This window comes from Eulemur rufifrons, chromosome 24 (assembly GCF_041146395.1).
Source record: "Eulemur rufifrons isolate Redbay chromosome 24, OSU_ERuf_1, whole genome shotgun sequence".
NCBI lineage: Eukaryota > Metazoa > Chordata > Mammalia > Primates > Lemuridae > Eulemur > Eulemur rufifrons.
Window position 1 is genome coordinate 33,626,712 of NC_091006.1, and position 25,499 is coordinate 33,652,210.

General features: G+C 40.5%; 1 protein-coding gene and 1 non-coding gene across 2 annotated transcripts in view; one reads left to right on the forward strand and one right to left on the reverse strand.

Annotated features, from left to right (window-relative positions):
* Positions 1–25,499, forward strand: part of FRYL (FRY like transcription coactivator) — a 211,089-nt gene that overhangs the window by 146,441 nt on the left and 39,149 nt on the right. The window contains exons 29-47 of the mRNA XM_069458471.1: positions 681–841; positions 1,348–1,458; positions 2,291–2,445; positions 3,409–3,508; positions 4,243–4,411; positions 8,205–8,464; positions 8,835–8,975; positions 10,871–11,039; positions 12,632–12,716; positions 13,203–13,315; positions 14,328–14,478; positions 15,151–15,254; positions 16,154–16,339; positions 17,641–17,845; positions 19,097–19,218; positions 20,146–20,336; positions 22,994–23,088; positions 24,308–24,915; positions 25,211–25,308. Of these exons, the coding sequence (XP_069314572.1) occupies positions 681–841; positions 1,348–1,458; positions 2,291–2,445; positions 3,409–3,508; positions 4,243–4,411; positions 8,205–8,464; positions 8,835–8,975; positions 10,871–11,039; positions 12,632–12,716; positions 13,203–13,315; positions 14,328–14,478; positions 15,151–15,254; positions 16,154–16,339; positions 17,641–17,845; positions 19,097–19,218; positions 20,146–20,336; positions 22,994–23,088; positions 24,308–24,915; positions 25,211–25,308 (3,224 nt within the window). The remainder of the gene's footprint in view (positions 1–680; positions 842–1,347; positions 1,459–2,290; positions 2,446–3,408; positions 3,509–4,242; positions 4,412–8,204; positions 8,465–8,834; positions 8,976–10,870; positions 11,040–12,631; positions 12,717–13,202; positions 13,316–14,327; positions 14,479–15,150; positions 15,255–16,153; positions 16,340–17,640; positions 17,846–19,096; positions 19,219–20,145; positions 20,337–22,993; positions 23,089–24,307; positions 24,916–25,210; positions 25,309–25,499) is intronic.
* On the reverse strand, positions 19,591–19,652 carry LOC138375177 (U7 small nuclear RNA). Its single transcript, XR_011231434.1, has one exon. It is a non-coding gene; the product is annotated as a U7 small nuclear RNA (small nuclear RNA).

The window sequence follows — 25,499 nt, forward strand, 5'->3', positions numbered from 1 at the left end:
TTGTGATACAGTTGAGTTTCTTCAACAAGGAACGATGCCAACAAATTGTACAGTAGAATTTCAAAATAGCAAAAAATCCTTGGAGATCACCGAAACCAGTGGTTTTCAAATTCTGCCGTTTCTCAGAGCCCTGAGGTGCCCAGGTGCCATCGGCAGGAGGCAGTAGGGTGGGCTTGGACGTCAGCTCTCACGTCTCACTTCAACTATATGAGCTCCCCTCTGACCTGTTTTGTGTATCAAGATTCCACGTAAAGTTCCTTTTAGAAAGGCACCTTTCCTGGTGAAAAAATGCAAAGTTTAAAAACACTCATCTAGTCCAAAGCCCTCCCTTTCCAGTGAACCAGGATCCAGGGGTATGTCTGTGTTGGAGTCTTGGCCAAGTCACCTCACAGCCAGGCGTCCCTCCCAAGCCCCACCTGTGCGCCAGGCTCCGAGCGCCAGCCCGCCTGCTGGTGGAGCTGCTCTGTCTGCAGGGCGACTTTCTCCCTACGACCTGTGTATGTATGTGGGTGGTATCTGTTACTGCAGAGGCTTGTAGTAGTTTAAAAAGAAAACTTTTGCTTTCTTTTTTACAGCATTATGTATTCAATAGCAAATAAGTTGGCATACACGTTAAAGTAAAAAGAAATGGAAATAAATTTTTCCCATCTATTTTTGGTTTTGTTTTGTTTTGCTTACAGTGCACCAGAGAAGAAGTATTTTCCCTCAACAGAGCCTTCGTCACAGTCTGTTTATGCTGTTCAGTCACTGGGCAGGTCCTTTCAGCATCATGTTTACACCCTTGGACAGATACAGTGATAGAAATATGCAAATTAATAGACATCAATACTGTGCATTAAAGGTATTTACTTAGCTGATTTCTTTTTTTTTTTTTTTTTTAGAGCAGAGTTAAATATTTTTATGTCTTTCAGTAACTGGTATTATAACGAGGATAAGAATTTCTTTAGAGTACCTGAGAGTATTAAAATATGTATTTGTCTGCCGTATTCAAACACTTACATCATAAGTTTATTTAAAATTACAGAATCTACCAAAATTTGATCACCTTTTTCTTAAAGAACTGAGGATTGCCTCAAAGAGATACCTACTTTTATTCCTACTTAAGTACTTTTCTTGGTCTTTTTATCTTTTCTTCCAGTACTGTTCGAGCTTCATGTCTCATTTACTTACTCATAATAAATTTCTTAGTTTTTAACAATGATTATTATACTTTGCTTTGCAATAAGAAACATAAATGTACTGTGGCTAGATAAGCATGAGTGAAAATAAATTGCCTCTTCTCATTAAGCAACCAACATTGTAACCTCTTAAATGTTTTAAATGTAATTCTAATATTGTTGTTTGAAGGCTATGTCTGCTGTACTGTGTTGTGGCCCTGTTGCAGATAATGTGGGACTGTCATCAGACGGCTATTTGTACAAATGGCTGGATAACATTTTGGACTCTCTGGACAAAAAGGTAATTACGACAATTTCCTTAAAAGTTCGTAATAAATTGTCATTGCATTATTTGGATTTAATATGTGGCATACTGAAAACAAGTCTTTTTTTTTTTTTTTTTTTAAATAACATAGGTTGGAATTACATGCAAAAAGCTTGTTACGTAAAATTCAATAGGATACCATAATGTAAGAAAGTTCTAATTCTTGCTCATTTGAATAATTTTAATTTCACTTTTATATTATAGGATTAATACAGTGGTATGTATGTATATATGTCTCAATAGGGTTCTAAGTCAATAGATAAAATATTAATGTAGAATATATTGAGCTCTGTGGAAGAAATGTTATTTGCTATGTTTAATTTCTTTTTTTTTTTTTTTTTTTGACCCCTTCCAATGAATCGTTCTCTCTTGCCCTCTTTACTCTCATACTGGATACATACAGACTTCACAATTTAAAATAAAACTTACATTTTTCCCCCTCAGAATAATTTTTCTGTTGGGTTATCAAAAACAAGAATAAAGCTTGACAAAAAATAATTAGAGAGGTTAATAACTCATTTTTCTGAAAGCTCTGAATCACTATTCATAGGCATTAGCCGCTTTCGGGGCTCTGTAGGAAGAGAGAATCGTACTAAAGAGTCTTGTGTAAAAAAACAAGAGGCCAAGGATAATTCATCCGTGTTATCTTTTTCTGCTGGCTGAACGAACTGAGAAGGAGATGAACAAAAGGAGACTGAATTTTTCGATTAAATACGTGTGCTATATGACTTTAGTGAAAAAACGCAGGGAAATAGACGGCTGATATGTAACTTTGTCTCTCCTGGGCGGTTTTGCACCCTTCGCTCAGGTGCATCAGCTGGGCTGTGAGGCAGTCACGTTGCTGCTGGAGCTGAACCCCGACCAGAGCAACCTGATGTACTGGGCCGTGGATCGCTGCTACACGGGCTCCAAGAGGGTGGCCGCCGGCTGCTTTAAAGCCATAGCTAATGTGTTCCAGAACAGGTACTCTGGATGCTGTCTTTTACATTTCAGTTAGGTGTTTTCTTTTTTTTTTGATTTTTTTTTTTTTTTTTTTTTTTTTTTAAGAAAGGTTTTCCTGTTGAATTCAGAAATACTAAGAAACTCGTATAGTTAGCCCTGCGTATCCTGGGGAGATGGGTTCGAGGAAGCCCTCAGACACCAAAATCTACGGATGCTCCAGCCCCTTATATAAAATGGCCCAGCATTTGCATCTCACCTGTGCACATCCTCCCGTGTACTTTAAATACCTCCAGATTACTTTTAATACCTGATACAATGCCAATGTTCTGTAAATAGTTGCTATACTGCATTTAGGGAGTAATGACAAGGAAAAAATAGTCTGTACATGTTCAGTACAGATGCAGGTTGTTTTTGTTTTGTGTTTTTAGAGACAGAGTCTCTTTCGGTTGCCTAGGCTATAGGGCAGTGGTGTCATGATAGCTCACTGCAACCTCAAACTCCTGGGTTCAAGCAGTCATCCTGCCTCTCGGCCTCCTGAGTAGCTGGGACTATAGGCGCGTGCTACCACGCCTGGCTAATTTTTCTATTTTTTTGTAGAGATGCGTTCTCGCTATGTTGCTCAGGCTGGTCTCGAACTCCTGGCCTCAAATCATCCTCCAGCCTCGGCCTCCCAATATGCTAGGATTACAGGCATGAGCACCTGGCCCACATGCAGTTTTTTTTTCCAAATACTTTCTATCTGTGATTGATTGGATCTATGGATGTAGAACCCATAGATTCAGAAGATCGGCTGTAGTTACTTTCCTTAAGCTCTAATGCAGTTTAACCAAAATAAGGATAATGCTGTACCTATTGCCTTAAATAAAAAGTCACCTCATAGGCTTAGAAGATACTTAATACATGCCCTTTGCCTATCATGTTTATTAATTGGTGTAAAAGCCTCTAAACATTTTAATTTACCCAACATGTAAAATTTATTCCTAGGGATTATCAGTGTGACACAGTGATGCTCCTAAATCTGATACTGTTTAAAGCAGCTGATTCATCTAGAAGTATCTATGAAGTTGCCATGCAACTTTTACAGGTTTGTAAACAGATGTGAATTAAAATATTTTTTACTCAGGATTTAATGAAACCCAATAATTCATTCTTGCCATTAAAGCATACTAGTATTAATATTTAGCTTTATTTTTAATAGTGAAGTTATGATATCAAGTCTTGGTTATTATTAGAAATAAAAGGCAAAAATAATACAGATATTTAAATCTATGAATAATATAAACTGTATGGAAGGATTATATATATTAATGTGTGTGTGGATATGAGGGTACTTATAAATATTAAATGGTTAGTGCCTGTGTGTGCATGTATTTCTATTTAGCAGAGGAGAATAATGCTAGTCAAAAAATTTTTGAGAGCTATTTAATATGTGAAAGTAATGAGCTCTTTTATGATATCCTCATATAACTTTTCTTTATTAGATCTAGGAGAAATAGCTTAGAAAGTTAATTTACCAAGCATGGATATATTTTCAAATAATTGTGTATTAAGTTGCTGAAGTTATTTTCAGGCTATGTTACTAACCTGATCGTTGCTGTTAAACACAAGGAATATAAATCCTTTTAAACAGTTACGGAGTCTTTTGCAAACATTTCCCGGCATTAGTAATTAACATGTGAAATACTTTGTAATATGTATACATAACAATATAATTTTTAAACTTGGACCATTTTGGGGGAGAAGTTGTTTTGTCTTTATAGCTAAACTTTATAGGACCCGTAAAACCTTAACTAAGTCGATGGAATTACGTTCCTGTAGATTCTGGAACCGAAGATGTTCCGCTATGCTCACAAGTTGGAGGTTCAGAGAACAGACGGGGTACTCAGCCAGCTGTCTCCCCTGCCGCATCTGTATTCCGTTTCCTATTACCAGCTGTCCGAGGAACTGGCGCGGGCGTATCCTGAGCTAACTCTCGCCATATTCTCAGGTATGGTCCACGAACTGGTTAGTAGTTCCTCTGTAGCAATCATTTCTAAAAAAAAAACTATCTTTAGAAAACTTTTAATATATTAAATTTGAGGTTAAATCAAAACAAAATGTCTTTACATAGGAGAATTTTTCTCTTAAGAGCTCTTAGTACTGATCTATCACGATAATTAGGTTTCCTGTCAGTGGGCTTTATACACCTGGCCCTTCCTGCTCACCCCACTCCAGCTAAAAAAAAGAAGAGGGGCGGTTGCACGTGCAATTTTAAAATATTTCTTTAGTAGACATGAAACTTCCTAAATGCATTTTATTCTGTGTCCTGGCCTGTCTTTATTTTATTTATTTATTTTTTTTTTTTGAGACAGAGTCTCGCTGTGTTCCCTGGGCTAGAGTGCCGTGGCGTCAGCCTAGCTCACAGCAACCTCAAACTCCCGGGCTCAAGCGATCCTTCTGCCTCAGCCTCCCGAGTAGCTGGGACTACAGGCATGCGCCACCATGCCTGGCTAATTTTTTTCTATATATATAATTTTAGCTGTCCAGATCATTTCTTTCTATTTTTTGTAGAGATGGGGTCTCGCTCTTGCTCAGGCTGATCTCGAACTCCTGAGCTCAAACGATCCGCCCACCTCGGCCTCCCAGAGTGCTAGGATTACAGGCGTGAGCCACCACGCCCGGCCTCTGGCCTGTCTTTAATAATAAAAATGGGCAGGGATAAAGATACAAGTATCTTTCTGTAAGCGCAACCTCTAATAATAGTGGCAGGCCACACGGTGCCTCGAGCAAAACTCTTGCTAGGATCCGACATTGTTTCTGGTCCAGCTTCCTCTCCTTGGAGCTGAGAAATATTCCTGCCTGGGGTTTCTAAAACACTGGGACTGAGTGTCAGGTAAGAAGTCATAGCTATCTTCATCCTCCGGGACTCTGATTTAGGAGAATTTCTAGGGTCCATCTAGTTCAACCCTCTGTCCGATGAAAGTACTATTGTCCTCATTGTGCCTTATCCTTTAGCTGAAAGGTTTAATTACAGCACAAAGGACACTCAGCCAGTTTCTCTGCACGTCACCTGCAGCAAGATCTCGTTCTAATCTGAGGACTGGACGTGCCCCAAAACTGGCATCCAGGGGACTTACAGAGCTCTGCTGTGGGTCCTTTCTTTCATTTGGGCTCAAGACACAGTGGCCTCAGCCTGCTCGAGATCTTTCCACAGCACCTATTTCAGCAGTAGAGATAGTTTGTTTCACATCCACTAATTGAACTGAGTGGGGGGTAAAGAAAACAACTTAAATTCAGTTAAAAGCAGTTGACCTGTTTGTTCTTCACTGGTAGGTGGCAGCAACTGTGCCCCTTCCTCTTTCCCGTCCCCCACATCCCTGACAGCCTCTCCAAGGCGGACACAGATGCGCATCGACAGGGGATAGTGGTGCCACGAACACTGGCTTTAGGCTGCTGAGCTTCTGTTGGAGGCTCTTGTGCAGAAAGCAGAGCTGTCCAGCTGGGTGTCAGAGAGCATGTAGTTGTAGGGTATCACGTAACTGGTTAGGGCGTCTGCTGGTGGAGGTCTAGACCACGTCCACAGCTTGATCTCCTTGTCATTTTTCCTTCAGTCCTGTCTGCAGACATTCCTGCCCTTACCATCCGCTAGTTTTACCTCCTTTGCTTAAGATAGTTCATTTTAAAGCAAAACATAACCTCTGTACCTGAACAAATTCCACATGTAACCTAAATGTTCACTTTCACTGTTCCCAAGGCAAGACGGGTGCGATATTCATCAGGGATTTCACTGCACAGACGCAGGTGCCCACGTAAAGTCTGCTCACGTTCAAGTTCGAGGGCGTTGCTCCTTCCTTCCTCCAGGCCCAGTGGGCAGCTCTGCACGTCCTCTCCTCCTGCAGCCCACTCCCCGCCTCCCCCTCCCGTGGCCTTGAGTATGTGCATTCGCTGTTCCCGCACTCTGAGCCTTTGATCTCCATGCGTGGTCTTCACACCCCACTGGTGTCACTTTGCTTTCTGTAGACCCACCAGACAGCTTCCACTGCTAACTCTGGTCACCGACATCTAGCCTTCAGTGTCTTTGCTACTTTCCGCAGCGATTGGTGTTAGCTGTCTTATCCTTCTTTACACTCTGACCTCGCTTGATTTCCAGACATTTAGTATTTCCTGTTTTTTCTTCTACCACGGACTGTTTCTTTTCCGTCACTCTGGACTCTTTCCTTCTGTCCATGTCTTAAGTATTAGTCCCAGGGCTTCATCCTGGGCCGCCGCAGACAGTCCCCTGTCTTTGGGGAGGTTAAGCCACCGCTGTGGCCTCAGCTCCCCACACACGGACTCTTCCTTCCAGGTCAGGATCTCTTCATTCAGTTGCTTTCCAAGCTCTAGGTCTTATATTTCACACCAGAGGGAATAAAATTGATGTATTTTCGTGGGTGTATTTGTATTTTGCAAAGAAGGCATCTTTGTCAAAGGTTAGAGTTGAGCGTAACAGTGTGCCAGGCCTGAGCACTTCGTTGGCGTTTTGTTGGATTTGCACGATAACTTCATGAGGCAACGAGTTTTGTTACCATCTCTTTATGGAGTAAAAAATGGAGGATGGGAGGTTGACAGGTTGACCCTAGGTCAGGCAGTCTGTGTGTGGCAGAGCTGGGGGATTCGAACTCAGAGCCGTGTGATGCCAGAGCCGAGTTCTAAGTCGCTCCTTCTAATGAGTGAATAAGTACCAGGCCTAGTGGGGAAAGGAGGGCAGAGGAGAAGGAAGATTTTTATTTGCAGTGATACGTGGAAATCAAACAGCGTATAAAGGCTCGTGGGCTTTGGAGTCAACCTTGTGTTTGAATCCTCTGCCACGTGCTACTCGTCTGACCCCTGGCAAATCACTGTGACTCTGCCATGTCCCGGGTTTGTCGTGAGCGTTAGAGGAGATGCGTGCAAAAGTAACAGGCAGGTCGCAGACGTCTCGCCTGCCTAGAACCAAGATACGTGAGGTTCTCAATGAGTCTCTTTGATCCGTGTGTAAAGATTGTCTTTTACCTTTCAATTATATTTATTTTTTTTACTGTGACTAAAAACATACAAAATTTGCCATCTTAATTATTTTTAAGTGCTGAGTATATTCACGCTGTCGTGAAACAGATCTCTGGAACTTTCTCAACTTGCAGAACTGAGACAATCTGTACCCACTGACAACAATCCCGCTTCCCCCTCTCCCCGCCACCCTTGGTAATCAGCAGGCTACTTTCTATTTCTGTGCATTTGGCTACTTTGGATACTCCACATAAGTGAAATCATACAGCACTTTGGTTTGTGATTGGCTCATTTCATTTAGCTTAATGCCTTCAAGGTTCATCCACGTTGTAGCATGTGACGGGATTTCCTTCCCTTTTTGCCCCCTTCCTTTTCAAGGCTGCATAGTATTCCACCGTGTGCACATGCCACGTTTTGTTTATTAATTTATCTGCCCGTGGGCATTTGGGTTGCTTCCACCTACCTCTTGGCTGTTGCGAATAGTGCTGTTGTGAACAAGGGTGTACAAATACCTGTTTGAGTCTCTGTTTTCAATTCTTTTGGCTGTATACCCAGAAGTAGGATTACCGGGATCATATGGTAGCTGTTAATTTTCTTGATGATGTCATTGAGATGAAATTTATTATTGATAAAAAGAAAGAAAGTACTCATAATTGTTAAGTATATAAATAAAATCTGACTCCCTATTCTTTAAGAAGAAGATGTTGAAATTGATTACAGATGAAAGGAACCCGGAATTACATCCGCGCTCTCACTGGGCTTGTCTGTGATTGTAGAGATCAGCCAGAGAATTCAGACGGCTCACCCGGCCGGGCGGCAGGTGATGCTGCACTACCTGCTTCCGTGGATGAACAACATCGAGCTGGTGGATCTGAAACCTCTGCCCACTTCAAGGCGACACGACGAAGATGAAGACGATTCATTAAAAGACCGAGAACTGATGGTGACTAGCAGGCGCTGGCTACGGGGAGAAGGCTGGGGGTCCCCCCAAGCCACGGCAATGGTTTTGAACAATCTGATGTACATGACAGCAAAGGTAATTGGGTTTTGTGTTTGCTGTTGCTGCCCAGAATTATCGAGTTAGGAGGAGTAAACATGGTTAGAAACCGATGAAGAGATTAGATAGTCCTGCGATAACTAAACAAAAATGCATTGTAAATTCCCTACTTTAAAATAACTTCTCATTAGATATAAAATTTCTTTTTTCTTTTCTTTTTTTTTTACTTCATACATGATTAATGATATTTATCCTTTAGATATGTTGAAAGAAATTACTGTCCTTCTAAAGTGTGGAAGAAGTTAAAGCTATCTGTAAAAACGTTCTTTTCTAATATCCCATGGTATGACGAGTTTGGTTTTTAATGGATGGTTGTTACTGAAGTACCTCTTGTGTGTGCTGCATCCAGTACGGGGACGAACTGGCCTGGTCCGAGGTGGAGAACGTGTGGACCACGCTTGCGGATGGCTGGCCCAAAAACCTGAAGATCATTTTGCACTTTTTGATCAGCATTTGTGGGGTGAATAGTGAACCAAGCCTCTTGCCTTACGTACGTATTGTGAAGTTCATTTAGCTTTTTCACAAAAACATATATTTACCAAATGTTGTATCAGTGTATGGGCAGCAGTCGCCCGGCAGGGCAAGACAAAGGCCCGGATGGGGACGGGCAGGAGGTAGCACGTGGAGTTAGTCGTTGATTCATTCAACAGATGTTATCCAGCCTTATTATAGAGCAGGTGCTCTTCGAGGTGCTGGGAATTACAATCTGATGAGATTCTTTGAACCTACGCCTAATTTATTTAATGAATGGATCAGTAAGTTCCTAACAGACAGTTGTGATAAGGAAAACCGTGGAGTGCTGAGCGTGAGTAACGTAGGAACCACAGCTGTCTGGGAGGATTAGAGAGGACGCTCTACAGAGAGTGATATTTAAGCCCAGACCACGAAATTGGGGATGTTTCTATTATAGTTTCTGCCAGGCAGGAGCTGGCATTTGGATGTTAGAGCAAGACTGAGTGGGAGCTCAGTGCCTGCAGGATGGAGCCTCGGGCTGCCGGAAGCAGGAAAAACCTGGGAAGACTCATAAAAGGAAGAAGGTAACAGCTTTGCCTTCTAGGGAAGACAGCAACACTTCAGTCTGTCCAGGTTAAAAGGATACTTTGAAACTGTCAAACGTGAGGATTAAATTGAATACATGCACATGTATGCGCGTCTGTGACTGTGTGTATAGATACGGATATCAGTCACGTGGTAGCATCCCCCAAAAGTATGTTCCACAGAAGACTAGTGCTACAGAATGTGGCCTTAAAATTTCTTACAGGTCCTACTTTAAACAAACCCCTTAATCACTTTGCTTTATCCAGCATTTCTGCAAGTTCACTTAGTCACTGAAAGTGTCGTTTGCAAGGTGTGTCACGGGGTTAGTGTCTTTGAGCAGCACTTAGAGAATGGCAGGTGCTTGGAACAAGACAACGTGCGCCCATGTTACCTCTCTGACCAGGGCTCCTCATGCTCTCCTGGTGCCCCCACCCTCCAGCCACGCTGGCTCCCTGAGGTTCTCCCCACCTCCAACCCTCGCACTCGCTTTCCTTCCCTCTCCCCAGGTAGAACACAGCTCCCTCCCTTGCCGCTGCCAGATCCTTCCCCAGGTGTCGGTTCTGCCTGAGACCTCGCTGCCCCCACCACACCCCACACACACACACTCGCTCCTTTCTCCTTCCCCTGCTTTGTTGACCTTTCTGGGCATATGTTCTATTGAAATCATGTTTTTCCACTTAATTCATACAGCGTACTAGCCATTTAAAAAGCGCATTACAGATCTTAACTCATGTAATCCTAACGGCTCTATGAAGTGGGTGCTCGTACAGTCCCCATCTTAAAAATGAGAAAACTGAGAGTAACTTTCCAGATGACATTAGCTAGTTAGTGCTAGATCCACGTGGCGAGCTGGGCAGTGTGGTTCAAGTTCTAGTTCCTTGTTCTTAACGACCACTTGTTGAATATAGGGAATGGGGAAGGCAGAATACAAGATAAATCCTGGGCTTGAAGGCTGGCTGACTAAAAATCAGGGGAAAATCCAAGAATGATATTAATGAAAAGCTTTTCCATTAAAAAAGAAATTTTTATAGAAAAGCAATTTTATTGATATATTTTTTTGCTTTTTTTTTTTTAAAAGAAGGCACAAAAGTAAAGGAAGTGCGTATAAAGTTGTGGGAACCATTAAACATTCCGCTCATCCTAATCGGATCTGATGTTGAGGGTTGGAGGGGGGAGACGGTGTTGATGAAGCTGATTGACGTCTCGTTGCCGATTAGCGCAGACGCAGATTAGATTGTGCTTATTCATGTCCCACTTAACCTTGAACTTTAATGAAATTTGCCTCCAGACAAATTAACGAGGTAAAATTTCTGCCTCCTCTTTTCTGACTGATTTCTCTTGCGGCAGGTGAAGAAAGTTATTGTGTACTTAGGCAGAGACAAAACAATGCAGCTGCTAGAGGAGCTGGTGAGCGAGCTCCAGTTGACCGATCCCGTGGGCTCCGCGGTCACCCACATGGACAACCCCCCGTATTACCGCATCACCTCCAGCTGCAAGATCCCCTCTGTCACCTCAGGTAGGAAGTCGTTTTAGGCTGGTAACTTGGTGACAATGTGAGACGCCAGCTGCGTGAATCTCTTTTGCTGTAGTAACCACTATCTGTAGTATGTATCCTATAACATCATGTTGTAAACCTCACATATACACAATGACTTTTATTTTTTTTTTAAAACCTTACGATGTGTCCAGAGAGAAGCTTTATGACATTGTTCATTTAAGCAGGCCTTTGTTGTGTCTTTAAGTATCATTATTGGAAAAAACAAAAACAAATGTGAGTTATTTGTTGTGGTTTGAAGAGACTTTGTAAATCCCGCTATGAGTACAGAAATTGGACAATGTAAAGATTCCCAATATTATAGAGGGAAACAATGTTTGCGTACTTATTCAGAGCTGGAATATAAATTCATATATCCCTCTACAACAAATGCAATTTTAAGTGAATATAATCAGCATGTTGATTTCAACAAGTAAGCATTTTCTTAATTTATTTACATAATTTCACATTATAATTATTTGGACATATCTTATACATCATATAAAATCAAATGAGTATTTATTCTTATATGTATACACATATATTATAGTTATAATTATTGTAATATTTTTTGTTGAAGAAACTATGTCCCTAACAGAATAACTTCCAATGAAATTGAGTACACTATCTAGGCTATTGTAGATGAATTTTCTGTGAAACTGTATGTCACTCGATTTATAGTAAATGTTTTTAGCATGTTAATAACAATGTTATCTGTATAATTAGAAATATTTTAAATTATATATTTATAATTTTATCTATTTTCATCTCTTAGCCTTTTCTGTTTTCTAGGGGATTTCTAATAATGCGTCTATAGAATTTTTTCATATCTGCCAGAATGTTTTTAATTCCAAGGAGTTTTTTTTTATTATAATTTTTTCGTAGCACCCTATTCATGTTTCATGGTTGGACTATCTTTTTGTGTTTCTGATAAAGTTATAAAGTTTGCTTCACACAGCAGAAGTCCCCATTTTCTCTATTCTGCTGATTTTTCTTTTATTCCTTTTTTTTTTTTCCCCCCCAAGAGACTATGTCTCACTATGTCACCCAGGCCAGAGTGCAGTGGCACAATCATAGCTCACTGCAGCCTCGAACTCCTGGGCTCACGTGATCCTCCTGCATAGTTGGGACTACAGGTGTGCACCGCTACACACGGCTAATTTTTTTTAATTTTTTTAAATTTTTTGTAGAGATGGGGTCTTGCTGTGTTACCCTGGCTGGTCTCAAACTTCTGGGCCCAAGCAGTCCTCCCACCTCAGCCTCCCAAAGTGCTGGGATTACAGGCATGAGCTACCATGCCTGGCTTCGTTTTGGTTTTTTGTTTTTTTTCCCAGTCAACACAGGCTTTTTCTATTTCTCTCATTGGCTTCCCTGAGGGTCTCGGCAGAGTCCTCCTGGGCGTTCAGCCACTCCTGAGCCCTACTCAGAGCAGGACAAGGAGCAACAGCCTCCTTTTCAAAAATCGCTTTGCTCTCATTTTAGTGGCGTTTGGGCATCTATCGTTTGAAATCTGTTGTTCATATAGTTATCGCATGTTTTTACAATGACAAGTACTGCTCTGTGTTGGATTCCAGGAACTACTTCCAGTAGCAATACCATGGTCGCTCCCACAGATGGCAATCCTGACAATAAGCCCGTCAAAGAGAACATTGAAGAGAGGTGAGTGCTCCTTTGTCCTTCATTAGCCTTTCCGTTTGACAGGTGCCAATTGCCGTCAGAATAAATGATAATTTCTGCATTGGAATGTGTATTTGGTTGTGTTGAAATCCTGGTAAGGAAACATGTTTCCATATTGGAAGTTTTCCACGTTGATGGTTTCAGCATTGGAGTTGCTGGTGTGCTGGAGTTTCTACATGCTCTAGTGGATGAACCGGTGGAATATCATCGGCCACTTTTTGTGTTGCTTACACTTTTAGACATTTCTAAACAGGTATTCCGCCTGTTTTATACACCAGAACATTCCTACCATACCTATTTAAGGGGAATCTTGAAGTAGAAATAATTGACTTGAAATCATAAGGTGGAAATGAATACATTATCATAGTAAACTTTTGTTAATATTTTGTGCACTGTTCTTTTTGAAACATCAAGTACAAATGCCATTTACCTGTGACCTGTGACTAACGTCAGTGGTCATTCCCACAGCTATGTGCACCTGGACATCTACAGTGGACTCAACAGTCACTTGAATCGTCAGCATCACAGGCTGGAATCTCGATACAGCAGCAGCTCTGGAGGATCTTACGAAGAAGAAAAAAGTAATAAATTCCGAATGTTCTTTATGTAACTAACTTATAACGGTGAGGTGTATTATCAGTTGTGTTAATGTTAGTAAATTTTTCCAGTAAATTGTTTTTAAAAAGAGTATTTAACTGCCACTCATGGTGTTCCAACGTAATCTGAAATGTCTCAATTTTAAGAAGCAATAGTTTTAAGAAGCAATAGTTTTAAGAAGCAACGTAAGTGGGGGAATTTTTTTTTTTAAAGAACTATCTAGGTTCCCTCTAGATAAATCACAAAGAACATAAAAATTGGTTCTCAGGCAGCATCATAGAACAAACATGGGAAACAGGCTGGTTTTGTGAACAGATTTGCTCTTTCTGGGTGGATTCACGTTTTGCTAAAAAGGTTTTCCCACGCAATGGCACAGTGAATAACCTACCCGAGTCTCGCTATGACGTTAAGGTAGGGAGCAACAAAAGCACAAGCTTTCAGACTGGGAAAGGAATCTCAGGATGATCTGGTCCAATCTCCTCATTTTGTACATGATGGAACTGAGGTCCAGAGAGGTTAAGTGACTTACCCACGTCACACAGAATTCATATTTCCCGGCGTCATTTTTAACTGCACCCTGCAGCCCCGCCGTGGTAGGGCAGAATTCTTTTCAAGATGGATTGTGTTGGCCCTATCGCAGGAAATTTAGAACCGAATGACTTACCAGAGGGCCTTTTGTTACAAGGCAACTTCACTTACAATGTGGTCTCCTGGCTTGGACATCAATTGTGGAATCACAATGACGTGCTAATGTAGTTTTGCTTCGATACAAAGGATGGAACCTAAATTTCTCTCTTTTTCTCTTCTCTCTCTCTCTCTCAGATTTGCTTAAGTTGATACTATTTATACCCAGGTCTTCCTAGCAAACATATGTCAAAATAGTGGGAAATTATTTTTTTTTATCCAATGCTATAAAATAGTCGGTGTCTTACTAGAGCTTGCTTATATTGGCAGAAATTAGATGGTGTAGAAAATGAGATCATTTTATCTTGATAGGTGACTCAATGCCACTTTATTCTAATTGGCGACTGAAAGTGATGGAGCATAACCAAGGAGAGCCACTGCCCTTCCCACCAGCTGGAGGCTGCTGGTCACCACTGGTGGATTACGTGCCTGAAACGTCATCACCTGGATTACCTCTTCACAGGTGGACTACAGTGTCATTCCTACTTGTATGAGTCGAGTTGCTGCCGAACACTCAGCTTTCTTCATGCTGTCTGACAACACAGGACAAAAGCAATCTTCTTTACTGAGATACTGCAACAAATGAGATTCATGCGTTTAGATGTGAAGAAATTCTAAAAAGCTCAGAATTCTAACTGTATAAAATTAATATTATTAAATCTAATTCTGCTGCTGCTTTTCTGGGTGTCTGGCATAGTTACTTGACCTTTCTGGGACCCAGTTACTACATCTGAAAAACATGGCTTTCCTGTAATAGGCACCATTATTCTGAATTGTGTTAAACTGGATTCTACTTAGCAAAATCGCAATAGAACAATTACTGCATTCTTTTAAAATTTATTAATGCACTGAACGTATATCGAACACCTATGTGGCAAGCAGTCTGCTAGGTCTCCAGGTTGAAAGATGAAAAATATGTGGCTCTTGATTTCGAGGAGCCCGTAGCCCTCATGTTTATTCTATCACTTAATGGTTGATGGGTTCTTCAGCTATATTCGTCTTTCCTCTTTTTTCCTTGATATGTTGTATTTTTCTGTGAAATACAATATTACAGTCCTCAAGGAATTTTGTGTAAAATTTTCTCTAGGTTTACTCAGATCTGGTAAGGCATTTACGGTACTGTCATCTGTCCTAGGTGTAACATAGCGGTGATCCTTTTGACTGACCTGATCATTGATCATAGTGTGAAGGTGGAATGGGGAAGCTACCTCCATCTTCTTCTTCATGCAATTTTTATAGGTAATAAATGTTTGGTTTTAATTCCTTCATTTTATATTTTTATGATCATTTAAAGGCAGTATGGTTTTAAGAATGTTTTTACACGTTTTTCTGTTTCCTGTTATTTGTGTATTATTTCCATGACACTTTTTGCTATGATTCCGCGGGTCTAGTGGGGAGTTATTCCTGGCCTGTCTCCTACCCACGAACATGTGTTACCCTCATGCCTGTTCCTGTCCTGTGACCCCTCCCACTCCACACACATACACATGTACGCTGTAATGCTGTATCGCTAGCAAGAGTAAAACTAATGTACCTCTGGGATTGGAAACTTTCACGGAGAATGGGAAATGGAAATAAGTTCTAAATGTTTTCCAGAAGAATTAGATTGTTGGACAGCAATTATTACACCTGAAACTCCATTGTGTCATCTGTAACAAACACGTTGGATCTAGCACATCTGGGATACCTCTGATGCTTATGGGATTAACTTCCTGAAGCAAGTCAAAGCAGCCATCTCCTTATAAGTTTCCCTGATATGCACACTCATTTATACATGTATTACTTTGTTCCTTCAGTTAAGCAAACATTTGCTGACTTTCTATTATGTGCTAAGCACAAAAAATGCCTGCCTTTTAAAAAAAATTCATTTCCATCTGGTGTTATGTATTTGTAAGAGATCACTAAATTTTAGGCACGAAACATTGAAAGCTTATCTTGATTCTCCCTAGTACTGTAGAACAATAGGCTGCTTTAAAAGCGTATAAGAACTCTAGGCCAATAAAAAACTTTATGATACATCATCTTCCATGAAATCTTTTATCAATATATAATTTCTGCTTTTCTTTAAAATATGAGTTTGGTAGGAAGAATACTCATTAGTTCTCTTTATTAATCATGTTTTCTACTGTCCGTTTTAGGGTTTGACCACTGCCACCCTGAGGTGTATGAACATTGCAAACGCCTGCTTCTGCACTTACTCATAGTGATGGGACCCAACAGTAACATCCGAACTGTTGCTTCTGTCCTTCTCAGGAACAAGGAGTTTAATGAGCCCAGGGTGCTGACTGTCAAGCAGATGGCACACTTAGATTATACCTTCACAGGTATTTGCTTTCAAAGTACAGTTTGAAAGAAGGGTTATACTTCATTAACTGGGAATCCCGCACGAGAGAAAGTCACCTAAATAAAAGTCGAAATGCTGGAAGACATTATTTTAAATGCAGTTGTATTATTTTAAGTACCATTTACATTATTTGTTAAACAGCAAAAGAAGAAATTAACCTTAGAGTATCTGAGCCTATATTGCCTTTAAGGATCTTTTTCACACAAGTTTTAAGTTCTGGATATGTAAGTTGAGGATATAGTGAAAGAGTGCTTAATTTATTGAGCACTAATTATGAAAATGATGTTGAACTTGTATTAGATTCCACCTCCTTGCAAGATCTGAAAACTGGCAAAGATATTTTAAATTTTTCTATTCACATGGTTATATTTACTGCATTAAAAAGTTATACATTTTGAAGTAGTGAGATGCCAATTAATGAGACTTTCATATAAAATTTATTTCACTGTCAATTTTTTTTAAACTATGTAAGTTGTATTTTCTTCTTTCCTACCTTAACTATTCTATTCATCAGTATCATCAGGCTAATAACAGATGATCTGGAAAATACTAATGTTTAGAAATTAAAATAACCTTTTTTTCTAATCATACAGTGTCAGATACAGGGTTGATAAATTTTAAAGTTACTTAGTTAAAACCCCGTTGTTTACTTAAAACCCTATAGTTAGAAAACAATTATTAAAAAACTTACTGGCTTTTAAAACTATGATTAAAAGAAAAATGAAATAAAGGCTACTGCCTTTTTTATGTTAAAGCACCTTTACTCAAAATTCTGTAGCTTCTTGTTTGTTTTTAAGGTTTTCTTTGTCATTATGTAAACATGGGCATTAGTAGTAACCTTTAACAGGGTTTGTTTAATAATTGACGTAAATACCACAAATAGTTTTTAAAATAGTCTTTCTGTAAGTAACATGCAGCAAAAATTATAGAATATTTTCCATAAAAAATTAGTTTCCACAGTACAAACGTGCCTGACTGAAATGTTGACACAATACTAGGAAGCTGCCACCTCCAACTTTGTTCAGCAGATGGCAGCAGAGAGCTGCGCAGTAAATCCACATCGCTGAGTTTTCATAATAAGCTGTGAACATGTTTGCCCAAAACTTGCTGGCTGTAATTTGGTGTTTATGGGGGGTAGGCAGAGGCTCTGAGTCACATCGGCTAGCACGACACAGCTCCTCGTGTGTCCCATAGAGTCTATAAGGGACAGTAGTTTAATTCTTTAAGTGCTTGGTGAGGTTCCTTCATGTTTAGATATTCACGGCGACCTTCCTCTCCCAGCAGGCATTAACGATTTTATACCTGATTACCAGCCCTCCCCTATGACCGACTCAGGGCTTAGCTCAAGTTCTACCTCTTCTAGTATCAGCTTAGGAAATAACAGCGCCGCCATTTCCCACCTGCACACCACGATCCTCAATGAGGTCGACATCTCAGTGGAGCAGGACGGAAAAGTCAAAACCCTCATGGAATTCATTACCTCCAGGTAACACCTGCAGCCGCTGCCGTCCGGGCGCTGTGTGCGCGCTAAGTCACCCTTTCATTCCTCAGCTGTCGTAAGCCATGCTTTTGTTTTCCCAAATGCCATTCATTCGAAATAGGCAGGTTTGTATTGTGGACTATTTTGAAAACTAGGATGTCGCCAAAGACCTTCTTCTTTTGCACCCAGGCAGTTATACCTGAGAAGGGCTTCAATCACGTCTGGTTACTAAATGCCCAGAGAGTGGACAGTATTATCTGGATATCTATTCTGCTTTCATTAGCTATGTTATTAATCACTCATCAAATATTTATTTATGAGCCACTCTTTGCCAAGGCACAATACATGGAAAAGGAAAATCAATGGGGAGAAAGGGCATGGTTTCCACAGTGACAGCAAAGTCTCAGGGGCACGTTAGAAAGCAAAGTGGGTTTGGAAATGGTGAGTAATCTCTCTTACTGTAATACAGAGAAAAGAGAGTTGTTCTATCTAGACCATTCTAGAAAGCTTGGGAGAGTTAAAACTGGAAGGCCTTGGAGCCCCGGCCATAAGGTGATAGATGACATTGAAAATCGTTGAGCTTCGGTGGGGAGGGCGGGAGGCGTAATTCATCAATACGTGGAGAGAATCAGCCCGACAGCAGCGCACAGGACAAATGAGCTGGGAAAGACTGACAGCCGCGTGGGCGTGGGGCAGGTTTCCGGGCGCTGTGGGCCGTGGTAACGAGGAGCTTGACCAAGGTGGTGGCCTGAGAATGCAAAGACATTTTAAGGAAAGAATCAAGGGTACATTTTTCTGTCCTATGCTTTCCCTATAGTTTTAGCCAGTGAATTGTTTTCACTGCATTTAACCGGCAAATTATTTCCTTTGCATTACAATCTAAATACAGTCTAGCTTCCACAAATCACGGTTTGACTTACAACACAAAAGCAGTAACCAATACTCTTCTCGCTTGGCAAAATTTGTCATCTCTTCCTACTACCTCTGAGAGAGTTTGGTAGATGTTGAAGCTAGCTCTTTCCCTGCTTGCTGTAGATCATTACATATTCCTGTATCTGAGTAATAGTAGCAGACTGTGACCTGGCATTTGATTTATTCAACTTCTGTCCTCTCTGATTGTAAAAGTACACGTTAGGCAAGTATGAGTACAACTGTTTTTTGTTTTGTTTTTGTTTTTTAGCCATTTTAAATCCTGCCATCAACTGTTACAATGATAAGTTAAAAACTAGGGGAGTTACTTCTGTTCTCTGTTTTCAGAAAAAGAGGACCCCTTTGGAACCATGAGGACGTGTCCCCTAAGAATCCTAGCATAAAGAGTGCTGAACAGTTAACTACGTTTTTGAAACATGTGGTGTCTGTTTTTAAGCAGTCAAGTTCAGGTATCTTTTAATAAATATTTTGAACAATATTAAATTTTATTGAGATATTTTAATGTGATGTCAATTTCTGATAATACTTAGCAAAAAGTTGATAGTTGATATGTCTAAATTAAAGTTTTAGGCAGTTTTTCTTAACTTAATGATAACAGATAAGTTTTGGCTGAAGAAAAATTAAGTTACTACTTAAAAACAAGCATCCTATCTATGAAATTCTGGGCTTCTAAGTTTTGTGTATGACACCATCGTAAAATTACAATACAATTGTATATTATGAAAAGGTAACAGAGGTGGCAAACTTAAAAAAATTCTCTTTTATACTGTTACAGGCTTCTGTGATCTAAAATTTATTTATTTTTATTTAATTTTTTTGACTGGGGTCTTCTGGTGAGGACTGGAAAACCTGCTAGACAAATTCTACAAGAGCTGTAACGCTTGTGATCTAAAATTTAACACATTCTGAAAACCATAATGAAAAGTTGTGTGTCTAGAGCAGTGGTTCTCAATGAGGGGTGATTTTGCCCCCTAAGGGACACTCGGCAATGTCTGGAGAGATTTATGTCCCAACTGCAGGGTCGGGGCAAGGAGTTGCTACTGACATCTAGTGGGTAGAGGCCAGGGACAGCACTAAATGTCTGCACTGCCCAGGACGGCCCTTTCAAGAAAGAATTATCTGGCCCAAAATGTCTGTAATGCCGAGTATGAGAAACCCTGCCTGGTCTCAAGGATCGTTTCCCTAGAGATGAGAAAAAAGAGTCATCTAAAATGCAAATGGAGTTTAATCAAAGAAAAAGCATTGACTTATAAAATTTGAGTGTCTGTCTAGTTTGCCAGGTAGTGTGGTAGCTGTTGGTTTTCAGATGATTAGCTTCTGATTCTAACCTCTGTACGGTATTCTGAAAAACAAGAGGCACCCGCTTGCTTTTGCAGAAGGAGTTCATTTGGAACATCATCTTAGCGAAGTTGCCCTGCAAACAGCGCTCTCCTGTTCTTCTCGACACTACGCTGGGAGATCCTTTCAGATTTTCAGGGCCCTCAAGCAGCCTCTGTCTGCGGCGACACTTTCTGATGTTCTCTCCAGGCTTGTGGAAACTGTCGGGGATCCAGGAGAAGACGCACAGGTATTGCCTTGCATTCTCTCAGCACTTTCTGAGCCATCCTGGTTGTCAAGGGTTTACTGCTATGCTAGAGCAAGGTCATGGTCATATGCAATTGTTAATGTCAGGTGTTCACAAGCAGGCAAGGAATGAAGAGGCAAAGTTAAATTTTATAATCAATACTTAATAACCCACTAATTAAATCAAATAATCTAGTGCCTGTCAGAGAAAGCTTTCTACACACACATCCCTGGATGTTGTCCTGGGATGACCACAAAGTAAAAGAGATGAGAAGTGAAATTTCATTGTAAAATGGAATGTTGAATGTCAGTTTTTTAAGAGAAATTAAGTGAAATACTAAACTAGAGAGCTTAGGTTTGTACAGACTAATGATTTTATTAGCATTCTTCTAGACACTGGGGAGATCGTAGTGAGCAAGGCAAGGTTCCTGGCATTTTGGAGCTCGTCTTCTGTTGTGGGAAACAAACCTGTAGTCTACTAATTATATGTGACCTAATTTATCTCCATGATAAATGCTGTGAAAATAATAAGTTAGTAAAGAATTAAAGAGTGATGGGGGAGAGGGAATAATTTTATAGGTGATAATCTGAGAAGGTGATGTTTGAACAGATACTGTAGTGAAGCGGGTCCTGTTACGATCTCGGGAAGAACATTTCAGGCGGAGGGAAATAAGACTAACAGGTGCAAAGGCCCTGAGGCAGAAGCAATAGGCTTTTTTGAGGAACACCAAGAAAACCAGTGTGGCTGGAATATCCTGAGGGGATCGCAGGAGGTTGATTAGGTAGGCAGGTCCAGATCACATGAGGCCTGGTAGGCCCTGGTGAGAGGTGGGACTTGACTCTGAATTAACGGGAAACCGCTCGAAGGTTTTTTAGAGAAGGAGGGTGATGGATGTGATTTGTTTTCTTAACTCAGTCTGGGTGGAGTCCGTAGGGAGAGTGAGCGTGGCAGCAAGAGAGATCAGTAGTTAGGAGGAGATTGTCAGAGTCCAGGCCGCAATGGTGGTAGATTGAAGGAAGCCATGGAGATAGAGAAAAATGGTCAGATGTAGGCTATATTAGGTCATGAAGTATGAAATGTCCGATTTCCTTAAGTGCTAAGTTTGACAGTTGAGATCTCTGACATTTCGCTTTAAAACTTCTTGGTTTTTTGAGGGTGTTTTGTTTTGTTTTTTATTGTGAAGGTACATCCTCATTCTTTCAAATGCACATTTTGGCTTATAATTGTCTTTCAAATTTTTTTCCGAGCGATTTTTGTGAAACCATGGATAAGTCAAAAGTTCATGTCATTTTTGAATATGAATTTCATCATGGAACCAGTGCAGCACAGACAGCTAGAACTATCAATGAAGTGTTTGGGACGTACGTGGCCAATGAACACACAGTCCACCGATGGTTTGAGAAGTTCGGTTCTGGTGAGTTTAACCTTGAAAATGAGCCACGTGGGCGACCTGAGACCAAGGTGGATAATGATGAGCTGAAAGCTGTCGTGGAAGTGAGTCCATCTGAGCCTACGTGTGAATTAGCAGCAAGGTTTGATGTCACTGCTCCAACTATACTGGACCATTTGAAACAAATTGACAAGGTAAAGAAGCTGGATAGATGGGTTCCGCATGAATGAAATGAGCATCAGAAGAGAAATCATCTCAAAGTTTGCCTTTCTTTGGTGTCACAACATCAAGGCAAATAATTTCTACACCATATTGTTATGTGTGATGAAAAATGGATTCTTTTTGACAATCGCAAGCATTTGGCACAATGGTTGGATAACCATGAAGCGCCAAAACACAGTCCAAAACCGAATATTGATCAGCAAAAGCTAATGGTGTCTGTCTGGTGGTCCAGCGCTGGTATTATCCACTACAACTTCATCAAACCTGCTCAATCGATTACAGCTGATGTCAACTGCAACCATTTGGATGAAATGACGAGGATGCTTGTGATTAAGGAGCTGAGACTGGTGAATAGAGACAGGCCGATCTTCTTGCAAGACAACGCTCAACCACATGTCGCACAAACAACGCTGTTCAGACTACAGCGGCTGGACTCAGAAACTCTCTGTCATCCACCGTGTTCACCAGACCTTGCACCAACTGACTCCCACTTCTCCCAGGCTTTGGACCACTTATTGCAAGGAAAAATATTCCATTCTCAACAAGCTGTGGAAAACACCTTTAGTGATTTCATCGCCACTCGCTCCCCAGGCTTCTTCACTGTTGGCATAAACGAGCTACTGTTAAGATGGCAAAACCATGTCTATAGTTTAGGCACATACTTTGGTTAATTGTACTGCTTCTTATTTGGGATAAAATAAAGTAAATTTTTGATTTGCAATCAGACTTTTCATATTTAATGACCTAATATTTTAAAAGTAATATTTTCACAACTTATCGTTGAATTTAGTTTAAACCTGAAAGAAAGAAACAAGGATGGCTCCTAGATTTCTGACCTGGCAATTCTGAGTAAACTGGGCGCCATTATAATCAATTTACACCATTACTTTGATGAGTTTTCATCAGTCAACAAGATCATGTTGCTCAAGAGTTTAATCATTTTGTAATATTAATGTGGAGTTTGTTCTATTTTTAACTCTCATCAGGAAGTCCATCGTAATTTTTTTCCGGAGCATGGGTAATTAAAATCTGCCCTTTTTCTCTCCAGGGATTTGTGATTGAGCTTCTTCTCACATTGGAATCTGCAATTGATACTTTGGCTGAAACCATGAAGCATTATGATCTCCTTTCTGCCTTTTCTCAGTAAGAATTTAAACTAGGCAATCTAATGTACACAGAACTCCGGTAGCTAAAGATGTATAACTATAACAATATATTATTCTAATATTGGTTGTGAGAATAATACCCCCCAAATCAGATGGGTGGTGAGGAAATGCGCCTCAGACCCTGAGGACTTGTGAAAAATCCTAGAGCTAACCTTGGCAATGCTGTTCCTCTAACGTCCAGGTCAGAGATCTTTCTGCCACTCGGGCTTCATTCCTCCCACACTCACACTGGACATCCTGTTGCTCCCTCAACAGGACGAAATGATGAGGATGCTTGTGATTAAGCAGCTGAGATTGGTCAATAGAGACAGGCTGATCCTCTTGCAAGACAACGCTCGACCACATGTCACACAAACAACACTGCTCAAACTACACGGGCTGTACTTGGAAACTCTCTGTCATCCACCGTATTCACCAGACCTGGCACTAACTGACCTCCCACCCTTCACACGTGGTCCCTTCTCCCTGATGCAGCCTCTCCTCCCACTCTCTCTGCCCTGCAAACCCTGAATTCACTAATCCTTCAAGTCCCATCCCAAATGTCACTTCCTAGCTGAGCATTTCTAACTCTTCCACGGTAGTGCTAATTATCCCATCTTTTGGGTTCTCACAGTGTTCTCTTCATATTTTAATAATAGCAATTGACAAGCTATAAATGTATCCATTTACGTATCTATCTCCTCCCACAATGGACTTTAAAATTTCTAGCCTTTTGCATACTGCTAGCACATCTAGAAAACATTCAGTCAATATCTTCCTAGTCAATGATAATTAGATTTGCAGGAGAAGGAAAAACAAGAAATAAATTTTTGAGCTTTGTTCTCTTGAAAAGAATGTGCCATTGAGAGAAGTAGGGACATCGGGACCATCAAGTCTGAGGACAAGACAAATGGGGTCTGCTCTGGACGTAACATACGCCTAGATCCCAAAGCTGAAAGTTGCTATTGATTACTATAGCAAAATTTTCTTAGCAAGTCAAACCTCATCCCAGTTAAAAGGAAACAGCCACAGTACAAAAGGTACTATTGTTTTAATTTGGAGGAAAAACTGAAATTTGATTCAATAAAATCAGATATACTGAAAAATTATTCCTCCGGTAATAGTTACCGTTTTTCACTGTTTTCGAAAGTAACAGTAATGTAGCAAAAGCGGCAACTGTGCATGCATTCGTCTTTTCTGTCTTTTTCTCTTTAAAGAACCTCATACCACGATCCTGTAATGGGAAACAAGTATGCAGCTAACAGGAAAAGCACTGGACAACTGAATCTAAGCACAAGTCCCATCAATGGTAGCAGTTATCTGGGATATAACAGTAATGCAAGAAGTAACTCTTTGAGATTAAGTTTAATTGGTGACCGAAGAGGTGACCGGCGGCGGAGCAACACACTGGATATCATGGACGGGCGGATAAACCATAGCAGCAGCCTGGCGAGGACTAGAAGCCTTTCCTCTCTGAGGGAGAAAGGCGTGTATGATGTGCAGTCCACTACTGAGCCGGCCAACTTGATGGCCACCATTTTTTGGATAGCGGCGTCTTTATTAGAATCGGATTATGAATATGAATACCTCCTGGCTCTCAGGCTTCTCAACAAACTGCTCATCCACTTGCCTTTGGATAAATCGGAGAGTCGAGAGAAGATTGAGAGTGTACAAAGCAAATTGAAATGGAACAATTTTCCAGGCCTTCAGCAGCTCTTCCTCAAGGGTTTTACCTCAGTATCTACGCAAGAAATGACCGTGCACCTCCTCAGCAAACTCATTTCTGTCTCCAAGCACACCTTGGTGGACCCCTCCCAGCTGTCAGGTGACGTTAATACAATTACCCCCACATTTTGCATTTTAAGTAGTGAAGTGTAAACTAACCATTTGGTTTGAGATCTACTAATTTCTGCTTTTCTGCGAATAGTTATCGTTTTTATGTGTCAGGTAGCTTAAATTATTTGGTAAAAGCAAAAAAAAAAAAAAAAAGGAATTTAGAAGTTCGAGTATCCCGGGAAATGAAAAGAAAATGGTTTCTGTGAACCATCTAAAAAATACCTTTAACTTTTAAAATCATGTGCAATAAAATTGGTTATTGTTTGCTTCTTTTGTTTTGATAGGCTTTCCTCTTAACATCCTTTGCTTATTGCCTCACTTAATCCAGCATTTTGACAGCCCAACTCAGTTTTGCAAAGAAACAGCTAGTCGCATAGCAAAGGTAAGCAAATGTTACGGTGAAAGGTAACATAACAGCAGAGAAATTACTCTGTAGTTTATTAACGGGGGGGAAAAATCTTTTTACTGTCACTTCCTGTGTGAATTTTGCATCTAGATTTTTATGCACATAAAGGAGTCATGCAGTAATGATGTGAGTTACTGCTCAAATGACAGTGAATAAAGTTATTTCAT